This window comes from Parasteatoda tepidariorum, chromosome 2 (genome assembly GCF_043381705.1).
Source record: "Parasteatoda tepidariorum isolate YZ-2023 chromosome 2, CAS_Ptep_4.0, whole genome shotgun sequence".
Taxonomy (NCBI): domain Eukaryota; kingdom Metazoa; phylum Arthropoda; class Arachnida; order Araneae; family Theridiidae; genus Parasteatoda; species Parasteatoda tepidariorum.
This window is the reverse complement of record NC_092205.1, coordinates 71,580,181-71,603,391: the sequence shown is the minus strand read 5'-3', so window position 1 is coordinate 71,603,391 and position 23,211 is coordinate 71,580,181. Positions and strand designations below refer to the sequence as shown.

Here is a 23,211-nt window from a genome sequence, read left to right as displayed (position 1 = left end):
ATTTCGCTAAATACATTCAGCGTAAAAAAGTGAATAAAGCACACATGAAATACAGAAATGGACATACTAGTTTCAGATGTCTAGACAAAAACCTTTGCCTTTAAAAAGTAAAATAAATCTTCCTCAGTGTCTAAACAATATAAAAATACAACTTTTGACTTTCAGTTTGCTATTGAATGCTTGAGGCTTCTGAAAGATGTTGTAGCACAGATGACTTTGTTATTAGCATCAGCCTCTATTCCTTCACTGCTGTCAAGGGCAGAACCATGATAGGAAAATTTTTCTAGATCTTTAGCCAATCAAATCGAATAAGTCTTCACCAGACAATTTGCATAAACCAAACATAAAATACTTAATGTAAAATGCAGCTGATACAAATTGTTTTTGATCATTTGTTCCAACTGCACTTTTATGAAATTCTGCCTTACTTCATTTTTCATCATAACATTTATTATGTGCAACTGAAATTACATAAATGGTATCTTGGCCCTGAAACTTTTACAGTAAATCAAATAAAAATTTAATGAGTGACGGTGATCAGTAGTTCCAGATGTCTCCATTATTATATTATCAAGTAAAGATCATTTGCTTTACACAATTTATTTAAATAGCTCAGAGCTATCCAATTTTCATGCTTCTAACAATAGATTTTTACACTGGTAACAATAATTATGCATTAAATTTTAATCATTAAAATTTTTTGATTTAAAGTGATTTTGATCACACAAAAGAATAGGCAAATAAGACTTAATTTCTTTAATATAATGCCTTTTTAAGAACTTGAAAATGTCAAAAACAGTCATGTACTGTTTAGTTATTTCACTACCTTAAATGTCAGGGTTGACAGTCTGTTTGCTGATTTAACCCACTGACGGTTCCGCACATAAGAATTCGTATTTTAACCAGCAATATCCTGTGCATAGCAAAACCGGTTTTCCCATGTTATTAGATAGGAAAATGGTGTATTGGGGAGAAACATTTTCCCAATTTCGGCAAACCCTCAGTGGGTTAAATTGTACAACATAGTACGCTATGAATAATGTAAAAATAAATATTTGGATTTATATAAATAAAAGATTCAGTTAGAAAGTAAAAATTTTTGAGAAAAATCATACGTCTACAATTATAATTAAATAAAAATATGAACATGCACACAATTTTCAGTTAAAAGATTTATTGGGTTTCATCTTTCCACCCTATACAAAACTCAATATCAACAATATCCCTTACAGTAAAAAACACGAGTAATTGCAAAGATGATTTATTTCAACTTAACACTGTACTACATACAATTTAAAACAAGAAAAATATATCTCCATCACAAAATAATAAAATATGATAGATAAAATGCCGCAAACTACACAAAATACAAATCACTATGACTGATCAGACCAATGTGATAACATGCATACATGTTTAACGATCATGGTCATAGTAAAAAATAGACAAGTATTTAAACGTTCCATCAGAATTTAGAACAAAATATATAACACATAATTTAAATCCAGAAAATAAATAATAAAATGCTATCCCTTCCCTAGAAGTAAAATAGCAACGCACATGAGATGAGCGATAAATAGTTTTTTATGCATTCCTTCGCTTGAAACAAATCACCTTCACAATGGTTTTCAATTTTTCAAAACTAAATAGCATTAACTTAACAGGAATATCTGCATTTTGCAGCGGATCCTTGTTTTGATTGTGTATCAGCGTGAGCCTGAAAATTAAAAAAGAAAAATAAATAAAAATTTCAATTATTTTTTTTATCTGTGATCATACATTACACCAAGAAAAATATTTTGAAAGGAAATTGATCTTTGATACATTTTTATCTCAGCACAGAGCCTGTCAGTTTTTATAATCACTGGATAGTGGGAGCAGTTGTTTATTGTCAAAAAATTTCCCAGAATGAAATCCTTTACATACGATAAATTTAAAATTTCTTTAATTATAAACTTTAATGCTAGATAACAGAACCAAAACTACTTGGCTATTTATTGAAATTTGCTAGCACTAAGATAAAGCCCTTTAGCATGAGGGCAAGAAATGTTTAAAAAAAAAAATATACATATATATATATACTGGGTTCTCTTTCCTAATCACTTTAAGGATTAATAATTTTTTATTACTCTTAGAGATATAGAATATCTCCTACCAATGAAAGTGTTTAATGTGTTTAGTACTCTGATAAACAGTGGAAAATTTTCTTTCCAGCAATAAAGAACAATGAATGGAATAAACTTTAATTTGTGCATCTCTAACTTTATTAACATTAAAATTAAGTTACATAAATTTATTTAAATAAATTCTTTTATGCATTTATACAGTGCAACCTCGAAAATCCGGACTGCTGGGGGGTTTGGAAGGTCCGGATTTCCGAAATTTCCGGATTTTAGATACCTTACTTGAATTGATAGAATTATCGAAGTTTCGAATTCGCCAGGCTGATTTCGCAATTAATCACGCATGTGTAGACCTCCGGCGTCAATTTTAACATAAATATACTCTTTAAATAATAAATAAAAGACATTAAAAATCAAACTTTCGTCATTTCCCCCCGCAATCGATCGTTTAGATAACATAATATTAGCAATTAAAACTAAAAATATAGACTTGAAACGCGAGCTGAATTTGAACTTATAACCGAAACAGATGCTTCTAGACTAGACTGCACCAGCTGATACTAATCCTATTTTTGTTAGGGGATGAAAGAACTTGTCCTCGCCTCCTAAGCTTCAAGGTTAAGAAAGAACGAGTTTTCTTTCATCACAAGGGGGAAAAACAAGGAGATGGAAGAATTCCTCCTTCTGAGGGGATTCCCCTTCAGGAGGAGGGGGATTCCTCTTTATATTCCTTGTTATCTATACAGAGCTGATAAGAATGATTGGAATTTCCTTATCAGCTATGAGCTTTCATTAATTCACCACCTCTACCTCTTCATCTACTGCTTCATTGTTGCAAAAGAGTTGTGGGATTCCCCTTCAGGAGGAGGGGATTTCCCTTCATATTCTTTGTTATCCATACAGAGCTGATGAGAATGACTGGAATTTCCTTATCAGCTATGAGCTTTCATTCACACCCCACCTCTACCTCTTCATCTACTGCTTCATTGTTGGAGAAGAGTTGTGGTTTTTCATTAAAATTTTTATTTTAAGCGATTTTTTTAAAATTTTTTTCTTTTTAAAATTTTTTCTGAAAAACTGGACGTATGAGTCCGGATTTTAGAGATTTCCAGATTTCAGAAGTCCGGATTTTCGAGGTCGTACTGTACTTGTGATGCAGTATAAAACTGAGAAAATACTACCTTATTTCTAATGAAAAGTAAATTTTTGGAGATGGTATCAGTAGTTTATTGGGATCAAAGTCTCCAGGACCCAATGCAAACATATTAAATGGCAGAGTAAATTTTTATTTCTTGAATTGAATTTTTTAAAGTTTTCACAATACATAAGAAACATAAAAGTTACAATATACGAATATACAATAAAAGATAAAATTCTATTTTCATATAAATTCACAATAGAAAACAATCTAAAGAAAAAATCATGATTAGAATCAATATATTAGATTACAACCGATTAGAATCAATATATTAGAAAATAACTTACTTCATAACCTAAAGTGTTCCTTGGAGGAAGGTTTAATCTTTCTTTCACAGAGCGGCTACAAATAAATAAACATTATGAGAAGAAGCTAAGCTAAAGTAAATATATTTTTAGAATACCATTTGTTTTAATACCAGATTTCTTCAACATTTATTTTTTAACAGCCCACATAATTCAACATCCCCCTCCCATCATTTTACAAAATACCACAATAGCAGAATTTACAGAAAGAATCTATAGCATTTTCTTCACAAATTAAAATTTGTTTACAATCTCAATGAAGTCAGTCAGAAATTACTATTGCAAAAATTCAGCGTAATCTAACATATTTGCAGTTAGATTTTGCAAATATAAGGTCTTCAAAAATCATACATAAAAGCTTGTTAAAATTTTGAATTTTATCAAATGTTATTATAAAAAAAAAGGAAATAAATCACTATACAGATAAGTCTTTAACCAGGTAACAGAAAAAGTTTTTGTTCTTAGCAGTGCTTTCTCAAATCTGCTTTAAATTTTTATTAGAAACAAGTTTAGAGACGTTTTGGAAAAGGGTTTAATTCCATTTCCCTCTATTTGCATATATACTTTTAAAAAATAAAGCTTAGATGAAAAGTAATCTGCAGCATCCATTGCCTTGTTAAAATGTTTTCATTACCAGGATAAACACTATATCACAATATAAATAAAATTATTGCTTTATTAGGAAAACTGAAGCATTAAAAAATATTGTGCCGGTAAGGAAAATTTTAAATGGTTTTCATATTAAAATATAGCATAGCAAATTTCTAAAGGAACCCATAATTTATAAAATATAACATTTAATTAACAAGTTTTAATACAATGTTTTTTTTTTTCTTTTTTTTGCTATGAGAGAGAGAGTTTAACATATTTATGGCCAACATACACTGTTAGAATTTTTCCAGTAGAAAATAATGCAAGAAATTTTATGCAAACTACGATTTAATTTAAGTTATAACATAAAATAAAGGCCGAATTGTACTATTATGAAATTTTAAGAGTCTATTACTTTACTAGGTGTCAGCTTTCAAACTTCTGATTTGTAAGGAAAGGACCAATTCAAAATTTTATTAAAAAATATATAAATAATTGTTAACGTTCAATACAAAAATATTATTAATAAAAGTATTAGTATTGTTTTCATGTTTATCATGAGCAACAGTAGACTGCAATATTTTCCAATGACGATTGACATTAAATGAACTTGAAATGTTATGTATCGTGTTTACTCATAATCATGAATAGTAATAAACATTTAATTCATCAAAGATAGTTAAGTTTTTTTAAAATTAACTTAAAAAGGGAGTTCTACATTAACTGAACATTTTAGAACAAAAAGGTTTTATATTGATTTTTATAAAAGAGGATCGTTTTATGATGTATTAGTAATACTTATTTAAATATTCAAAACATTATTTAAAGATTCTATTTTACTAGGAATTTTTTTCAGAAAACTTACTCAATTATGAGGAACTTTCTAAAATGTACAAAAATCAGGAGAATTTTCATTTAACTAATTTTTTATTAAAAGCATTAAAATCTTATAAATATTCATACCCGATTTTCATTATAGCATCCGCATGCCTAACATCTGCTGTCCAGATACCAATTTTATCACCTTTATTTCTAATCTGTACAACTGATCCACAAACATCTTCACTGCATTCGTCAAATGCTTCACCAATCATTAGTAAGAGCTAAAAAATTATAGAGAAATAATGAAAACAAACACTGATATTGCATAAAATAAGACAGTGCACAGTTTTTATTGTTCATAAGGATGTAATAAACATTAACTACACAAAAATAAGGATAATGAAGTGTGATCGTGTTAAATTTCAATGAGATACATCTAACATGAATTATAATTAAGCTTTTGATTTTTAATATCTCTTTTTTTATTATTATCTACGCAAGATCGGTGACTCTCCAGTCAAAGAAACAACAATGTAAGAAATAATATCAAGAAAAATCAAAGTAAGTACCACAGGGTAAGTTAATAAAAAGGCTTTAAAATTATGGAGTTATTGATGTTTCCAGAGAGAGAGGTCACAAGCCACCCTGGTATAACGATTGCTGCTTTGACCTGGTTGTGACATTTCACCCTTTCCACAATGAGTGCCAACAATGTGCATTGAAAACAGATAAAAATTTATAACACATATAAAAAAATAAATAAATAAAAATCATTAAGTTTAATAATAGAAATTCAAAGCTGAAAGATTATTTTGCTGATGGTTTTTATTTATAATTGTAATTATTTTTAAAAATAAAAATGATATTGGTTACTTCAAGCCTCAAATAACTGTAACAAATATAGCAAAAGTAAATAAAAAAAAAATAATATTAAAAAAAAAGAAAAGAAAAGTATACTAACTATTTCCAACCAATAATTATTTAAGTCTGTACTTCTTTGAGACTTCATAACATTTATAAGCCACCGTCCTCCTTGTTTATTTCTACTGTCTTCCCACATAGGTTTAATACCATACTGAAAAGAAACAAAATAAAAATCACTTAAAATGATTTATCAAGGAAACTACTGAATTGAAATTTAAAATAGTCAAGCTTGGCTATTATAATGAAATTTTATTTGAATAATGACTTGCTGCTGCTTTAGTATACTTTGTAACAAATACCTAAGAGGTCAATAATCTCCTATTTAATATTAACTAGACAATTTTTATCATCACTTCTTGAAGCATCATTCACAGAAGGAAAGAACAAACAATTCTACCTCAGGTAGTTAAAAATGATAATCAATCTGAAAATGGTGTTTCAAGAAGTGTTAAAAAAACAAAGTTCTCCTATGAATAAAAAAGGGCACAATGCGGTTTTGAAAAGTCACTCACTGCCTTTAAAATTTAATCAAAATACAGTACGACCTCGAAAATCCGGAAATCTCTAAAATCCGGACTCATACGTCCAGTTCCTCAGAAAAAATTTTCAAAAGAAAAAATCGCTTAGAATAAAAATTTTAATGCAAAACCACAACTCTTCTCCAACAATGAAGCAGTAGATGAAGAGGTAGAGGTGGGGTGTGAATGAAAGCTCATAGCTGATAAGGAAATTCCAGTCATTCTTATCAGTTCTGTATAGATAACAAAGAATATAAAAGGGAATCCCCCTCCTCCTGAAGGGAAATCCCCTCAGGTCTTGTGATGAAAGAAAACTGGTTCTTTCTTAACCTTGAAGCGTAGGAGGCGGGGACAAGTTCTTTCATCCCCCAACAAAAAAAGGATTAGTATCAGCTGGTACAGTCTAGTCTAGAAGCATCTGTTTCGGTTATAAGTTGAAAATTCAGCTCGCGTTTTAAGCCTATATTTTTAGTTTTAATTGCTAATATTATGGTATCTAAACGATCGATTGCGGAGGGAAAATGACGAAAGTTTGATTTTTAATGTCTTTTATTTATTATTTAAAGAGTATATTTATGTTAAAATTGACGTCGGAGGTCTACACACGCGCGATTAATCGCGAAATCGGCCTGGCGAATTCGAAACTTTGATAATTCTATCAATTCAAGTAAGGTATCTAAAATCCGGAAATTTCGGAAATCCGGACCTTCCAAACCCCCCAGCAGTCCGGATTTTCGAGGTTACACTGTATGTAATATCATGTAATGACTAAATTTGATCCTCAATTTTTGAATTACCCTCTTTTTTAAGTGTATACTTCACAAACTAATTCTTCTTTATTATCAAAATAATAGATAAACATTAAGGTTTGGAAAAATAATTAAAGGCAAGCTAACAGACAATCTCTGTGTATAAATTTTCTTTAAAAAAAAGAAAAAAAAAGAATTGCTGTACTATTAACATTAAAGTTTTTGTATATTTTATACTGAAAATTATGAGAAAATAAACATTTAAAAGGTGCATTTTAAAATAATTAATATTTATTTTAAAAAAAAATAATGGTAAAATTCAGGGCTGATTATGTTCCGGAAAAAATCCGGATTTCTGGAATTTTTGCTATCAGTGATCCGGAAGTTTCCGGAGATCGAAGGTCCAGAAGTTTCAAAAAAATCATTGATCACAGAAGTTTCCGGAAATCAAATTTTCAATGGTGGAACTTAAAAACACAGTTTATTTTATTTGTTTGTAAGGGAGAGCCAGAAAGATACTTTATAAGCTTATATTCATGATTAATATTAATTTTGTATCAGTAAATAGTTGTTATAATCACAAACTCTAGAAAGAAAGACATATTTGTAAATTTTAATTACTTCTCCAGGTCATCATAGGTATATGTAAATGGTATAGGTATGTGTAAAATTTTAAATATATTTTGAGTAAACTAAGAAATAAATATTGAAAAAAAGGAAAAAAAAAACTTGTTCAAATGTTTTTCTAATTTTTCAATTTAAACTGTTTCTGTTTTTTTTTTTAACTCAAGAAATTTTCTGGAATTTTGACTTGGGCCCACAATCACCCCTGAAAATTTAAAATCACTAAAAAGATCATTAATTCCCCCCTCCCTCAAATAAAAGCTGTGAATTTCTCTGGGGACAAATATCAGGCCAATTTTAACTACATAACCATACAACATAAGAAAAATTTCACTAAAATGAAGGAATCAGATTAAAAATTAAAGATAAATAGATATCAATAACTAAATAAATCAGAAGCTGACATGTCATATAACTAGTGGATAAAAAATCATCCTTTTTCTGAAAAAATAAAAGCACAAAGGCAGTATTTTTTTTTATGGGATCGCAGCTTATTTTTTACAAAAAGGGTACGGAGGACTCAAGTATAGGGATCAAAGGGCAAGCGGGGCGGACCACCTATCTAAAAGCGTTTAGGGAGAACACCGAATAAATATTTGTGTGTTTCACATCAGTTTTGTATTTTTCAATAAATTAAATTACTAATTTCCACCAAAACTTTCAGGAAAAGAAAAGTAGTCTGGAAGAGTGATAAAAGTTAAACATTTACCATGCAATCTTACTATCAATATTGATACGCGACATTCTTAATGAATCAATACCCAAATTGAATGCTATAAATTAAACTTTAAAAAAAAAAAATCTAAATGAATTATTGTAAAACAGTATAGAATTGCCAGAATTCATATCTGAATTTGTCAGTTTTCAAAAGTGAGAACGTAATTTGTCCGCAAATCCATTTCTTTTATCTTTCTTAATAATTATACTTTGTAAAATAACAAGAGAAGTTCTTAAATTTAAAAATAATAAATGCAATGCAATATGAGGAGGAACAAAACTGCTGGTTAGTACACAAACACAGGGTCAAGAGAAAGTGACAATATAAAAGCTATGAAATTGAAAATCTCTAAGAAATATTGTATTTCATAGAGAAAAAAGCTTACTCAAACTAGGCAATTTGGACTTCTGCTTTTTAACACTAGTCTCTCAAAAGAAGAATTTAACAATTAACTTTGCAATAATATACGTGTTAGTACAAGACCAGACATTCTTATTACTTCCTTGGTATTCATAAAAATTAAAAAAAAAAATAAAAAATTGTATTAGCAGGAAAATTTGGGACAGAAAAATTAATTTTACAACTATGAAGATAATTTTGAAGTTATTGTGAATAATTGAAATAGACAAGCCTCCCAACATGTGTTTGCTAAAGAAAAAGAGTACCATTAAAAGTTTAAAAAGAGGGCTATTTATAATTATATTAAGGAATCATAATAAAAATTAACATGAAAATACTTTTATGTTAATAAATATTTTGGAAAGAAACTAAATATCGAAAACTTACTTTAAAAAGTGCATAATCACATCCTAAAGGAATTTTACTAACAACTTCTATGTGATTATATAGGCTGAAAAAATAAAATTCATTAACTATATGAGTAAATTTAAAGAATTATGTCTAAAAATTTTTCTTAAAAGAATCACTGCGTGCAGAACAGACTGCATACCCACTAACTCATATTAGAAAAAAATCTAATAAAAACATTTTCTGGTTTCATTTCAACATTTTCTGTATCAGTGAAAAAATATTTTGTGTCTATTGTTAAACACAACACAATGGACTTGATTTTTTTTATTCAGATTTTTTGTATTGAAGAGAAAATACTTTTCTTTAGAGGTTTCTTGAAAAGCTAGCCAGTGGAATTGAAGTACTTTCTGCCAACAGAGATTCAAATATTTGTAAGAAAAAACAACAAATAATCAAGCACTAAGATATAAATACTTTATAAACAACAAATGAACTAATTGGTTCATTAAAATTGGTGTAGGATTGAAACAACTTTCAATTAGAACACATTTTGAAAAATTAAACAAGATGCTCCTATTAAATGAATTATATTTAACTAAAAAATAATGAAAAACATTTTTTTTACTTTCTTGCTATGGTTTAAAAACATTTTGCACACACTAGATTATTTAAAATGAGAATAAACATATTTTGTCTAAAAAATAGTGAGAGACTGGAATTTTTGCTTTAATTTTAAAGCAAAAAATCCTATATGCATCATATGTATAAAAATCTTCTTGGGGACTATTATCTCTGCAAATAGATTTTGTACCACGTTCAAGAGCTGTGTGGGCTTTATGCTTGAGGTAAAAATAGAAATAATTATCTAAATATATAAGTAAAAAATTTTTCTGCAACTAGGGCAGGGATTGAACTTTCAACCCCTAGGTCAGTAGCTAAGTATATAGCAAGCTTAAATTTTAAGCAAGAAAATTCTATTTAAAGAAAGCAGAAGAAATTTTATTTTAAGCAGAAAATTCTATTATCTATTTATTTCTACTAAATTTCACAAAATTTGGCATTTTGTGAAAAAGCATGCACTTGGTAATATAAATCTAAGAGTTTCTGAACAAATAAAAAAGTTATATAGAAAAGTCTTCAACTATAATTAAACAAGCTAAGCAATGATGTGAAACATTTATAAACTGTTTTAGAAAAATGGTTTGTGATTTATTTAAATGGTTTTGACTAGACCAAAATGATTAACCAACAATATATTTTTTTTAAAGATGCAATGTTGCTACAACGGCAGCATTACAACTAAAATGATTGAAACAATAAAATATAACAAAAGATAAAAACATCCCACTTTTTACATTACAGTAACATGATATAGAAAATAGTAACAAATTATATTGGTTAATAGATTTACATTATTCTAAAAACTAGCTTTAAAAATTCTTACGCCCAAAAATCTTCTACAGTGTCAAATGTAGTTATTTCCATTAAATTCTCTTCCCAGGATTTAGTTCTATCATTTTTATAGAACCATAAGCTCCATTTGTTTTGAAGAGGATGTTTTATAATCATATCAGGAGATATTTCCTCTGCTGCAGTGGGATTCTAAAAAAAGAATTTCGTTTTTAAGGACCGGGAGACATAAAACAAACAAAACATAATTTATAACAGGTTGTTGTACAGTTTTAAGTATAAGTGTAAATAATCTATTTTATTTTTGTAAAGGTTAAAAATACAAAAGTAAGAAATTAAATGGATAAGGCTGTATTAAATTTTACTAAGTTATATGAATCATATCAAAATAATAAATTAATATGCAAAATTTTGTTAAAATTTGGCGATAGTAATGCCAATTGTTAAACATCACTATTCATGGAAGACATTCTAAAAAAAGATAAATTTTGAGCTTGGAGGTAAAAACATCACCTGAAGATAAACCAAAATTTAAAAATATGTAACTCATTGTTAACCTTTCAATTCAAATAGTAACAAAATTTCAGAAACAGGCTTTCAAAATTACGAGTTGAACTATAAAAAAAAATTAAAACTTTAAAATATAAATTGAAGAAAGGTAATAGTTCCCCCTTATATTTAGCGATTTGAAAATAAACCAGAAACCAATTACATAAACACACTTGCCAACACTGTAATCTAAATGACCTTACAATACTGAGCTAGTGATTTACTCGACAAAGTGTTATGCAGAATGTGTTATTAAAGGGCATTTTTACACAAAATTAAGAACTATCTGCTACTAAATGTATAAAACCTTAAAAAATATACAAGTGAATTATGTATAGATTATTTAATTTTTCTTTTTTATTTAGTAAACAATAACAAAAAACCCTTTTTTCAATCTTGACCAACTATTTTATTATACAATTGTTTAATAAATAGTTATACTTATTCGCAACTTAAAAATTCAATTACTAGGGTAATAAAAAAAGGAAAAAATTTGTTAGACTAAAAATGGTTAGACTTAATTAAAAGCAATTATCGCTTGAAATGTTCGTATGTAGCAGATTTAGCTGCTTTTAAGAAATCTTTATCGAAGGCCTGCTCATAAAAACATCCAGTTTGAGCGGTTTTGACAATTAGAATGTCCTCTAGTGATTTATGTGACAAAGAATTTCTAAAAATTATTATTTTATTTTAAACAATGCTGAATACCCTTTCTGATTCAGTATTGCCATGTGGTATGCTTAAAATAGTTATCATGATTTTTTTGTTATCCCAATATACTTTTTGAAACATCCATCATTTTATAAAATGTCGCTTTTACTGCCATGTGCTATTTTAAAATTTAGTCCTCAAACATTTCCAAATGCATAATGCTGTGATTTACAAGACTTAATTATGAAAGGAAAACTTATGGAATAAGATTCCAAAACTATCTGATTGTAAACTTTAGGAGCAGTGTTAAAAATTTGAAAACAAAATCACGCCCCAAATTGTAAACACAAATAACGTCGTTTATCGATAGATATTGTCAGCCTTTGTGATCGCATATATCAAAAGTCATACTGTGTCATCTTGTCAAGGTGCATCAGCTCTCATTTGCTTCTAATACCAGCCTGATTACATGCCTAGGACCAGTTTTTTTTAATGAAAAGTTTCATAATCGTTATTTAAAATTTTGTAAATCTTTGAGTTTGTGATTTCAATAAGCATGTCGTTAATTTTATTTATTTTTCTGCTAAAAAAAACTTAACTTTTAATAAATATGCGACCATATGATCTTAATGCTTTACTGTGCGATCAGGTAAAATATTGTACACTGAACGGGCGAAACCATACAAGTTGGCAGGTAGGCATAATGGTAAAGAAAGATTTCCATTATAATGGTCTGTGGCAGAATAATCGCCAAGACTTAGCAAATCCCGTGTCGCAACCCATGAGAAACTGAAAAAAAAAAACATAGAAAGGGACCAACTCGAAAGGTATAACTTGTAGCCACCCCCGGGAAACAACTACAAGTTTGTTTTTTTTTAAATTTGCAAGTTTTAAAATCTATTTGGCTCCTAGACATTTGTAGTTAGCAGGACAGATAACGATAAGGATATATCCCAGAAAAACCAGAGGGTTACGCCCTCAAAATAACTAGAAACTACGATTCAGAAAAACTGACTGATATTATCGCCAAGCCAAGGAGTTTCTGATTCTACATCTTAACCTGAAGAAAATGTTATAAACACATTTAGTATTTTCATTTCACATTATAAGATATTACAGTTTGCTTTTAACTATTATTTCTTATTGAACTATCAAGTAATATAAAAGAAATGAGAATTAGAAAATGGTGATTGCATTAGCAGGATTTCTATTAATCTGAGAATAATCTAACCTATAACTAAATCTCAATTAATGTATAGTTTGTAGTTTACTGCATAACACCTTATAAATTAATAACATAAATTATCAACCATGTAAGTGGTATAGATATTTTTTCAAACTAATGACAAGAATGTATTGTACAAATATTTTGGATTTTAAAGATCATGCATGAGTCATACATTCTATTGTCATTGTGTTACACAGATGAACCAATTTAAATGCATAAAACTTACATCAACATAATAGGGAATAATTTTGCGTCAATAACTGTTTACACATATTACAATACAACCGTCAAAAGGTTTTTACTTTTTCTCGGGTGCCACTGCCAAGCAGTTAGAGAAACTAGGAGATTTGATGCAGGTACTGATACAGATATCCTACCAGATGATACATCAGAACAAAAAAGGTTAGATGATCTTAGATGAAATTTTTTTTTTAATCATAATTTGCTTTCATTGAAAGTTATAAACAAATTTTGAGTTCAATACCATAATACATCAAATGATTAAATTTAGCTCACGTTAATAAAGTAAAACAGCATATAAGAATATACATACAACAAAATAAATATACTTACCAACATAACTACTCTTTTACCTTATTGTTTCTAACTTATTTCATAATGCAATCATTAAGATTTTATTTTGGATTAAATATTGATGATCTATTTCAATAGCTTTGCTAAATTACCTTCTTATACAGTTTAAAAATTATTTTAGTGTGTATTCACATGATATGGAAAAAATTAATCTTGTCAACATATTTATAATAAACTATATTTATCTAAAGCTTCAGATATAAAAATGACAATCTAGTTATTAGAAGAGAATGCTTAGTTGAAGTTTCAATGATTAAATTAAATCGCATTTATTTTTTTAATGAAACAAGAAAAACACTGTTTAATAGACCAGACAATACGGTAAAGCACAAGACACAAGATTTTTTTTTCTCTAAGTATTTAGAAAAATTGATCAAGATTTTATGTCCCACCACCTTATTAAAAAAAAAGTTGATAGCAAGTGACAGTAACATGTAAATTCATAAACCAGCTGTAAAAATAAGGAAGAATGTAATCATTATCCGACGTCGTTGCCCTCCTTCATTTTGCATACCTCTTGTAGTTCCTGATCTTCAGGTGACATCATCTCTTAAATATTTTATCAGAATCTTTATATATTAAGTTTGGGTTTATAAAAACGCAAGATAATGGGAACTCAAATTATACAAATAGTAAAAATTTGACATGAAATACCATCTAGTAAATACTCAGAAAAAAACTTTTCACCGAATCTGAATATCAAGTTTTATAATGGTTTTAGAAACTGCCAACTTGTCGGCAAAATAAACTTTGGCACATTTTGAGGCTGAACCATAGTGCAACAAATTTTGAAAAATTATCTGAAGAAACTTTGTTTAATTAAGTCGAAACGAACAGAATAAGCTAAAAATTGCAAATTTTTACTTTATAAGTTATTTATGCTAAGTAATAAGAAAATATTTGATATAAAACTTACTTTTGGGCAACAAATAATTCTTTTTTATTAACTGGCATGTGAGCATTCATTAGCTTTGAAAGTGAAGTGAAAACAATTTCAAAAGGAGAAGTGGTGGTTCGTTTGAGTTTGTTTATTGTCTGCTATTTTTCATCATGTATGCCTCGTTGCTTACAATTTTTTAAAATTTTCCCGAATTTATAGATAGTTACATTCAACAATCTTTGTTCATTTTAAAGGTTATTTATACATTATCCTTAATTTTTATTCTGCAATAACTATGTTGCATGGCTTAGTTGTATTTGAATTAATTCATTTTTCATTCTAAGTATAGTAAAAAATTTAGCAGTATCGAAAGTCGTGCAATCCAATATTTTTTAAACATTTATGCTAACTAGTCTACTGACCTTTTTTAAAAGTTGTAAAATTAATACATGTTTAAAAGTTGTGAAGCATATATTTATTGTGAAAAATAGTTTCTTCAAGTAAATGGAACGTTCGCTACGTTTTAGTGATCTCAGGGCAGAAAATAAAACATCCCAGAGGGGTGCAGACTCGTAGCACCCGCCGCAATATCAAAATTTTTTTTGGTGCCTTGGCAGTTAACCTGAACTGACATAAATACAGAAATATTGCTTTCACTTCTAATAAATCAAATGCTGCTATAACCTTTTTTAAATATATCTAATTCTGGAGAGCCTCTTGATCTTTTTGGGAAGATTTCTGTATCTTGATCTGTTGGGGGGAGATTTCTGTATCCTGATCTGAGGCAGAATAATAGCCAAGTCTTGGCAAATTCCGGTCNAAAAAAAAAAAAAAATCACAAAAAGGTATAACCTCATAGTCACCCTTAAGGGAACTTCTACACTTTAAAAAAAAAAAAAAATTCCTGTTTAAAATCAGTTTGGAGCCTTGTTGATTGTAGTTGGTGTGGCAGATCACAATACAGAAATATTGGGGAGATTTCCGTATCATGATCTGTGTCAGAATAATCACCAAATCTTGACACATTCTGTGCAGTTGCCCTTGCGAGTGTAAAAAGAAATAAAAAACCTCACAGAAAGGGACCAACTCGAAGGGTATAACTCGTAAACACCCCTGGGCAAACATCTGCATGTTTTTTTTTTTTTTTTTTTAAACTTGCAAGTTTAAAATCTATTTTGCCTCTTGGCAATTGTAGTTGGCGCGATAAATCATGATACGGAATTACCCCCAACATATCCTCATCTGTAGTGATAACTGCAATCGCCAAAAGCACCAAATTGATTTTAAACAGAGATAATTTTTTTTAGAAAAATATGTAAAGGTGTGCCTCGGGGGGGGGGGTTGCTATGAGCTATGTCCTTTTGGTTGGCTTACTTCTGCCGTTTTTTTTTTTAAAAGTTTCTGAAAAAGTCACTGCCAGAAAGTTACTAGTGATCACGAGATATTCCTTTTCTATGATGTTTAACTTTAGTTTATTATGAACTACTGTTTGAAAGTTGTCAAAATTTGACAATTATTATGGCTCTGGTACAAATACGGAAATCTTCCAAACCAAAAACATAAAATTTTTTAAAAATTTAATTTTACATATTAAACTAAATGTAACAAAGCACAAGTCGCTCATTATAAACTTAATCTAAACTATTCACTTTATATGGATATCAATAAGTTATTTATTTTTTTTATTGATTTACTATTTTAATACTATTTATCCCTTTTAGAAATATTACGATATTGGAATGAAAAGTAAAATAATTTTCAATGATAAAATGAAATCAAATTGAAATTGTGCAAGTGATGAAAGTATTTTATGAAATTATTTCAAAAGTTAAGAAAAGATAAGAATTTTTCAGAACTGAAGATATATTTGGCATGCTATTGGCCAAAGGATATTTTAAAGTTTAGTTAGTTAACATTCAAATGACTGAATGTGATCACCATAAATCTGAAACTGTTTATCAAAATGGTGATTACATTTTTCTGTATGATGATGCATTAAATAAATTTATTGTTTCTCTTACATCTTCTTGGCTATAGGTTTAAAAAATCAAAATTTCAATACTTAAGTATTTAATTGCTAAACACACCCAACTTATTGTATAATGCTATTTCTCTTTTTTTCTAAATTATCAGTTATGGTGGTTAATATTGTTTTGTTATTTCTAATTTATAGGCATATTGTGTGCATCATAATTTAAATATATTCTATGAATAACATTAATGTATATTTTTAGGGTTTTTGCTTACTCTCTGCTATGCTTAAAATAACAGAATGGTGAAAGAAAACTGTAAACTAGTTAGTGGTAATAAATATCACAAACTTTGTAAACCTAGTTTAAAGTGTAACTGACAAAATGAACAGTCTTCAGTCACAAAGTAAGTTAATAATATTTGAATAAATTATGTTGTTGAATTTCATTTAATACTCTCTTGAATTGGATTTTATTGTGGTACCAATTGTTTTGTATTGCTTTTGTTTGTAAGATGAAGTTGAATGATTATTTCTTTAATTAGATTTGCCCTAATAATTTGTTAACGATAAAAAAATCATTTTGAATTGATTCAAGATAGATGTTTATTCATTGAAAATGAAGAAAGATTTCCTAGCTTTTTCAGTGTGATAAGAAACAAAAAATTCTGTCAAAAATAAATCTGGTCTAATCTTTAAATATTATGTTTTTAAGTGCAATATAAACAAATTTCACAACTTCAAATGCTGAATTTTAAAGTAGTAAAAAGGTCTGGATGTTTTTAAAATAAAATAAGAATATTTATACTTTGTACAATTATTATAAAACTTCTCTAACCCACAAGTCTATAGCTTGATCTTGTGATAAATCAAGTGTTTATTAAAATCCCTGCTGAATACATATCTAACAATGTAACATTGGTAACAATGGATAAAGTTGGCAACTTCAGGGACCAAAAAAATTATATGTTAAGGCAGGGTTGAGTGTAAGACGGAAAAGAAAACTATTTAATTTTATTATTTCAAGGTTTGTATGCATCAGTAATATCAGAAAAATTGGGAATTGTCAGGGAATTATCAGAACAAAACATAATTTTACCTCAAAATTGGTTATTTTTAGGGGATATGACACCCTATCAAATTACGGGATTTCACTCGATTATTTTCGATACCATAATTTGCGCTTGCAGGTTACGGTATATATACATACAAAGCTAAAAATAATGAGATTTTTTCCCCAGACTGATCGTGATTAATTGCATACACTAGATTCTCCTATTATTATTCCTAGTGTGTCTGTAATGTTGTCAATTGAATGTCCGAGTTGAACTTGAAACTTCTGCTTTGAGAGTATCGACATGTTAGCTTTTTTTTAATATTTTTTTAGTCCACTTCTGCTCCTTAATTTGTGGTTATGCTATTATAAAAAATAATTGTTTTATTTAATTAATTATGTAAAATTTTTATTACAAAAAATTATTGCTTTATATTTTCAGATTATATATTAATTATTACAAAGAGAACATTTTTTTTATCTTCTGCTGTGTATATTTATTTGATACATATTAAGGAAACAATATTTTTTTAATTGAATAAATTCTGATTCCTGCAAATTTTGCTTGATGTGGGATCACATTTTTTTAAAATTAAAAATCATCTGCTTTTATTAAAAAATAAAAGCAGAAGATTTTTTATTAATATAAGAGTATATAATTATTTATTACTATAAGCAGAAAATTGTTTTATGAAGCAAAGTAGACTGCAGTTATCTCTTTTTACAAGTGATATATTTCTGATTCCGCAATTTTTATTATTTTTTATACATGTTCACAATAATTTCTGTGTTCCAAAATTTAGTTCCTTTCTTTATTTATGAATTTTAGGGTAAAGTTTTTTATTTTTTTTTATTTTATAAAGTTGATCTCATATCCATCATTGTCCTAAATTTTAATAATTTCCTCAGACCTTTTAACTATCTTTTTGTGTTTTTCGTTTAGTAATTTTTAAGTGTTTTTATTTTATTCGATTAATAAGTTTTTCTTGTGTTTTATCATTTTCTTTTTTTTTATAATTAAGTATGAAATTAATTGCTTTTTTTAATCATTAATTTTGTTTTATATTAGTTAATTTGGGGATTTAAATAAACCTCTCTTTTATATATATTTTTTTTTAGTTTTTAAATAGGTTTTATTTATTTTATTATAATTTGGCTTAACTTAAATATTTGCTAGTTTCTTTTTGTCTTGATTTGGTATTTATCATTAAAATAAGTTTTTTTAGTAATATTCTTGAAATAATTTCACAGTTTTGCAGTCTTAATGTATATTTGTCTATCTATTTAAATGTCTAATTTTTGATTAATTTTTTTAAAAAATCTTTTATTTTAGAAATCTTAACATATAGCATTTTTTGAGTTTTCTCTTCTTTTCATGAAAATTTTTGTCAGTTGATTAAATATGATTTAATATACACAGATTATTTGTATAATATTTTTATTGATTTACTTTTTTATTCTGTTTTTTATGATGATTTAGTTGTAGAAACGTTCTTTTATTTTATCAATAAATTTTTCATTCATTTTTTCGCATTCTTATTACAGCTTTGTTTCATATTTTAAAATAATTAATTTATTTTTTAACTAAGAATTAAAAATATTATGATATAATAAAATTAAAATTAAAATAAATAATAAAATTTAAATTGATATTTGGTGTTAAAAATATTTTTTCTCTTCATTATATTCTTTTTAATTTAGTATTGCTTAATTAAGTTTTAAAAATCTTATTGTTATTTATCTTTCTCATTATTACATTTTTTAAATCAATGCTAATATATTAGGTTTTAATTGTTTATTGAGTTTTTGTTTTAAAAATTTTCTTATGTTGATTAAATACGATTTAACTTATATTATACACCGATTATTTATATGTTTATTATTTTTTTTCTTCTTTGTACTTATAAATTTCATCTACAAGAATTTCTTCTACTAGAATACTAAATTTCTTTATTTATTTTTATTATTTATTATTCAATATTCCTTAGTAAATTCCCCTTGTCTTATTATTTTTTTGTGTGACTTTCTGACAATTTATCATTTCCAATCGGATTTGACATAATTTAAAGCACCTGATTTCATTTAAATAAAAATAGTTTATAAATGCATTCTTAGAAATAGTTTATAAATGCATTCTGATTTTTTTTATAATTCTAATTTACATTTTTGTTAATTATAAATTTTGTTTAATTTTTTCTTGAAATCCTGGAATTTTACCTGAATTTATTTACCTGGAACACCTGCAGAAGTTAGGGAAAAAACTTCTTATTTTTGAGTAGGAACCCTATTATTTGTCTTCAACGTTATTTTGACTCTTGTGATAAAAAAGATGATATAATAATTATAAAAAACATGAATATTTCTATTTTCTATTAGTTTCAATTTTGTGAACTTAATCATTTGTATTTTTGAATTTTCAATTCTGCTTCAAGTTATCAATGTTTCATTGTAACTTAAAAATAGAACTATTGTTATGTTAATTTTCATTTATATTACACATGTTGATTTCATATTTATCATTTTATGTGTTTAGTATTTCTTTATTCCAGATTCTAAAAGATTTTATTTTGTACCTGACTTTTCCTTGATTTTCTTTTTAATATTCTTGATTTTTGGCACAATGTTCTTTGATTAAAGAAAGAAAAGTTTTGTAATTGTACTTATATAATATTTATGAATTTTCATTTATGACTATGATAGATTCTAATTAAACAAAATTTTTTATATAGTTCATGATTTCATTGAGGAAGTGGAAAAAATTACCCATTTCTACAGGCAAAATTTAAAAGAAGAGAAAAGAAATATTGAAAACACTTCTAAAAGGGTTTCAGAGTTGGTTAACTCTATTAGCTTAAAGGTATAGCATAATATTTGATAATTTAATTTCAATATTCATGTTTAAATATAATATATTTTATTTTATATTGAATTTATTTGCATTGAATTTGTTTTGTATTGTATCTATTCTTTTTGCATTCTACAAACTTCTTATCTGTAATAAGTATATGTTACCAGACTTGAGAGAAATTTATGAAACAGTTTTTAAATTTTTTCATCACACTACACTTGCTGATCTAAAGAAACTGCTCCCTTCCAAAAATAAAAAAAAAGTAAAGTAAACTCAACCTACTATGTATTATCTCTATAATTCACATGGTTTTTTTAAAATGATATCTTTCTCATTTTGTGAAATTTATGTAAAGGATGCATAAATTTCCTTCTCTACTTTGGAAACTATAAATTTAAGTCTTGCCGATGAGCAGACCTAGTGCATTCTCCAGAGGTGGTATTCACTCTTTCAGGACCACCACAATGGGTGAGATACCGTTGGTCATGTTAATTTGGACGTCTAGTTTCTGCCACACTAGATGGCAGCACCGAGACTCTATTTGGATGCTAAAGTGCACTAGGAATTTAATTTTGCCGGAAATGCCANAGCTACAGATGGGTGGCTAACCCGATGGAAAGAACGCAACAACATTGTCTATCGTAAATTGCATGGTGAAAAGCAAGATGCTGATTTTAGCTCTGCCGCCGATTGGGTAAATGACGTGTGGCCAACACTCATCAAAGACTATAAACCAGAGCAAATTTTCAACACAGATGAAACAGGATTATTTTTCCGAGCACTTCTTGAACACACACTGCTGTTTAAAAATGAATCGACTGGTGGATGTAAAAAAATGAAGGAAAGATTAACCGTGCTGCTAACATGCAACATGACAGGAACTGTGAAAAAAAAATCCTTTAGTGATAGGAAAGAGTTTAAAACCTCGATGTTTTAAAGGAGTAAAACACCTGTCCACCAGTTATGCCAACAGCTATAACGCATGGATGACATCCAGCATCTTCACAAAATTTCTTCTTGAATGGGACAAGGAGCTGAAAAATGAAAAGGTTGTCTTACTTTTAGACAATTGTTCTGCGCACCCTGCTGATGAGGACTTGAGTTTCAAAAACATTAAATTAGTGTTTTTGCCACCCAACACTACAGCTATTATTCAACCCCTTGATCAGGGAATCATAAGGTCATTCAAGTTTCATTACAGAAAAATGGTTGTTCAAAAAATCATTAGTGACATAGACTGTGACAGCTCTTCGGAACTCTTAACTGCAAACAAACTATCGAAATCCCTTACGATTTTGGAATCAATGCATTTGATTCGTAACTCATGGGACATTGTTTCAACCCAAACAATATAAAATTGCTTTAAAAAGTGTGGATTAAGCACTGGTGATGGAGCTGATAACTGTTTCGAAGAAATGCTCAGCAATGAAGAAAATGATATGGACGAGAATATTTCATGTTACGTAGCTATTGACGATCACCTACAAACATCAGGAGAAAAATCTGATTCTGAAATTGTTACTGACATCAAAAATTGCAAAGTTATTTCCAATCAAGAAATGGAGGAATCAGACTCAGAAGATGAAATAAACTCATCAGTGCCATCTTCAACAGAAGTCAGAAAAGCACTTAATGTATTGCGGCAAGCTTTAGAACAAAGAGGAGGAAATATCGAAAACTATAAAAACTTCTATAAACTCTCAAATGATGTTGAAAAGTTAATTTTAAATAGTGCAACTCAAGCAACCATTGATCGGTTTTTTGCAAAAGTTTTGTAAATTTAATCTTATATAGGGTTTTAACTTTATTAAAATAATTTAATTAGTTGAATAAAGCATTAATGTTGTCATTATTTCAGCTTTTGAAGTGTGTGCATTTAGAATATATTTTAAAAATGTGATTTTTTTTTCCAAATGCTGAATCGCCTCTTAATAAAATCAAAAGAGCATAAAACGAAAGTGATTTTAATAAACGGCAGGCACTGTACTCAAAATTATATTTTCATTTACACAATAGATATTCTTTGAAATTGATATGATATGAAATCTCTTTGGTATGAGAATTGTTTTTTAATTAAATTACAATGTAATTAAAATACAAAATACTTTTATCTTAATTCATCGTACTTTACCTTAGCTATAATGTCATTATAACTTACCGATCAAATCTCTATCTTTTAGAAATATTCAGTAATTGTTTAAATTAGCTTAGTATTAGATTTCTTGTTTACTTTTGTCGATTTAGGGGATAATTGTCTTGATGGACTCTAATATTGTTGTCTCTCACTTCTATCGATTTAAAATTTTAAAAAATAAAACAACTAAAAATTCCTAATTCGCAATATGATGGATCAGTTAAGGCTAAGTAAGACAGACATTACTTTGATATTGGTTCATTTAGACTTCATGAAATGTACTGTATGTTTTATTAAAATAAAATTATTTCCAATCCTTACTAAAAAATTTATCTAAATAATCCTTTAAATGTTTTTTTTTCCCCCAATGAGCTGCACAATCAGTCTTGCCGATAAGCAGACCTAGTGCATTCTCCAGAGGTGGTATTCACTCTTTCAGGACCACCACAATGGGTGAGATACCGTTGGTCATGTTAATTTGGACGTCTAGTTTCTGCCACACTAGATGGCAGCACCGAGACTCTATTTGGATGCTAAAGTGCACTAGGAATTTAATTTTGCCGGAAATGCCA

The 23,211-nt window shown here is 27.9% G+C and overlaps 2 protein-coding genes across 5 annotated transcripts in view; one reads left to right on the top strand and one right to left on the bottom strand.

Moving 5' to 3' along the window:
• Positions 1–1,157: 1,157 nt before the first annotated feature.
• Positions 1,158–14,501, bottom strand: LOC107454465 (eukaryotic translation initiation factor 4E). The gene is made up of 7 exons (XM_016071667.3): positions 14,269–14,501; positions 10,767–10,924; positions 9,359–9,422; positions 6,001–6,114; positions 5,181–5,320; positions 3,609–3,663; positions 1,158–1,717 (listed from the first exon to the last, which is right to left on the bottom strand). The coding sequence occupies exons 1-7, from the start codon at positions 14,299–14,301 to the stop codon at positions 1,658–1,660; spliced, it is 624 nt and encodes a 207-aa protein (XP_015927153.1). The 5' UTR covers positions 14,302–14,501; the 3' UTR covers positions 1,158–1,657.
• Positions 14,502–14,679: 178 nt separating this feature from the next.
• The window catches only part of LOC107454467 (centrosome and spindle pole associated protein 1), a 43,769-nt gene continuing 35,237 nt past the window's right edge, over positions 14,680–23,211 (top strand). Inside the window, exons 1-3 of one of the 4 annotated variants that reach the window (XM_043041970.2) lie at positions 14,680–14,766; positions 16,869–17,010; positions 20,387–20,514. In XM_043041970.2, coding sequence (XP_042897904.1) covers positions 16,989–17,010; positions 20,387–20,514 — 150 coding nt within the window. In that variant the 5' untranslated portion in view covers positions 14,680–14,766; positions 16,869–16,988. Of the gene's footprint in view, positions 14,889–16,868; positions 17,011–20,386; positions 20,515–23,211 lie in introns of all 4 variants that reach the window. The other 3 variants (XM_043041965.2, XM_016071674.3, XM_071177724.1) reach the window with 3 other exon arrangements.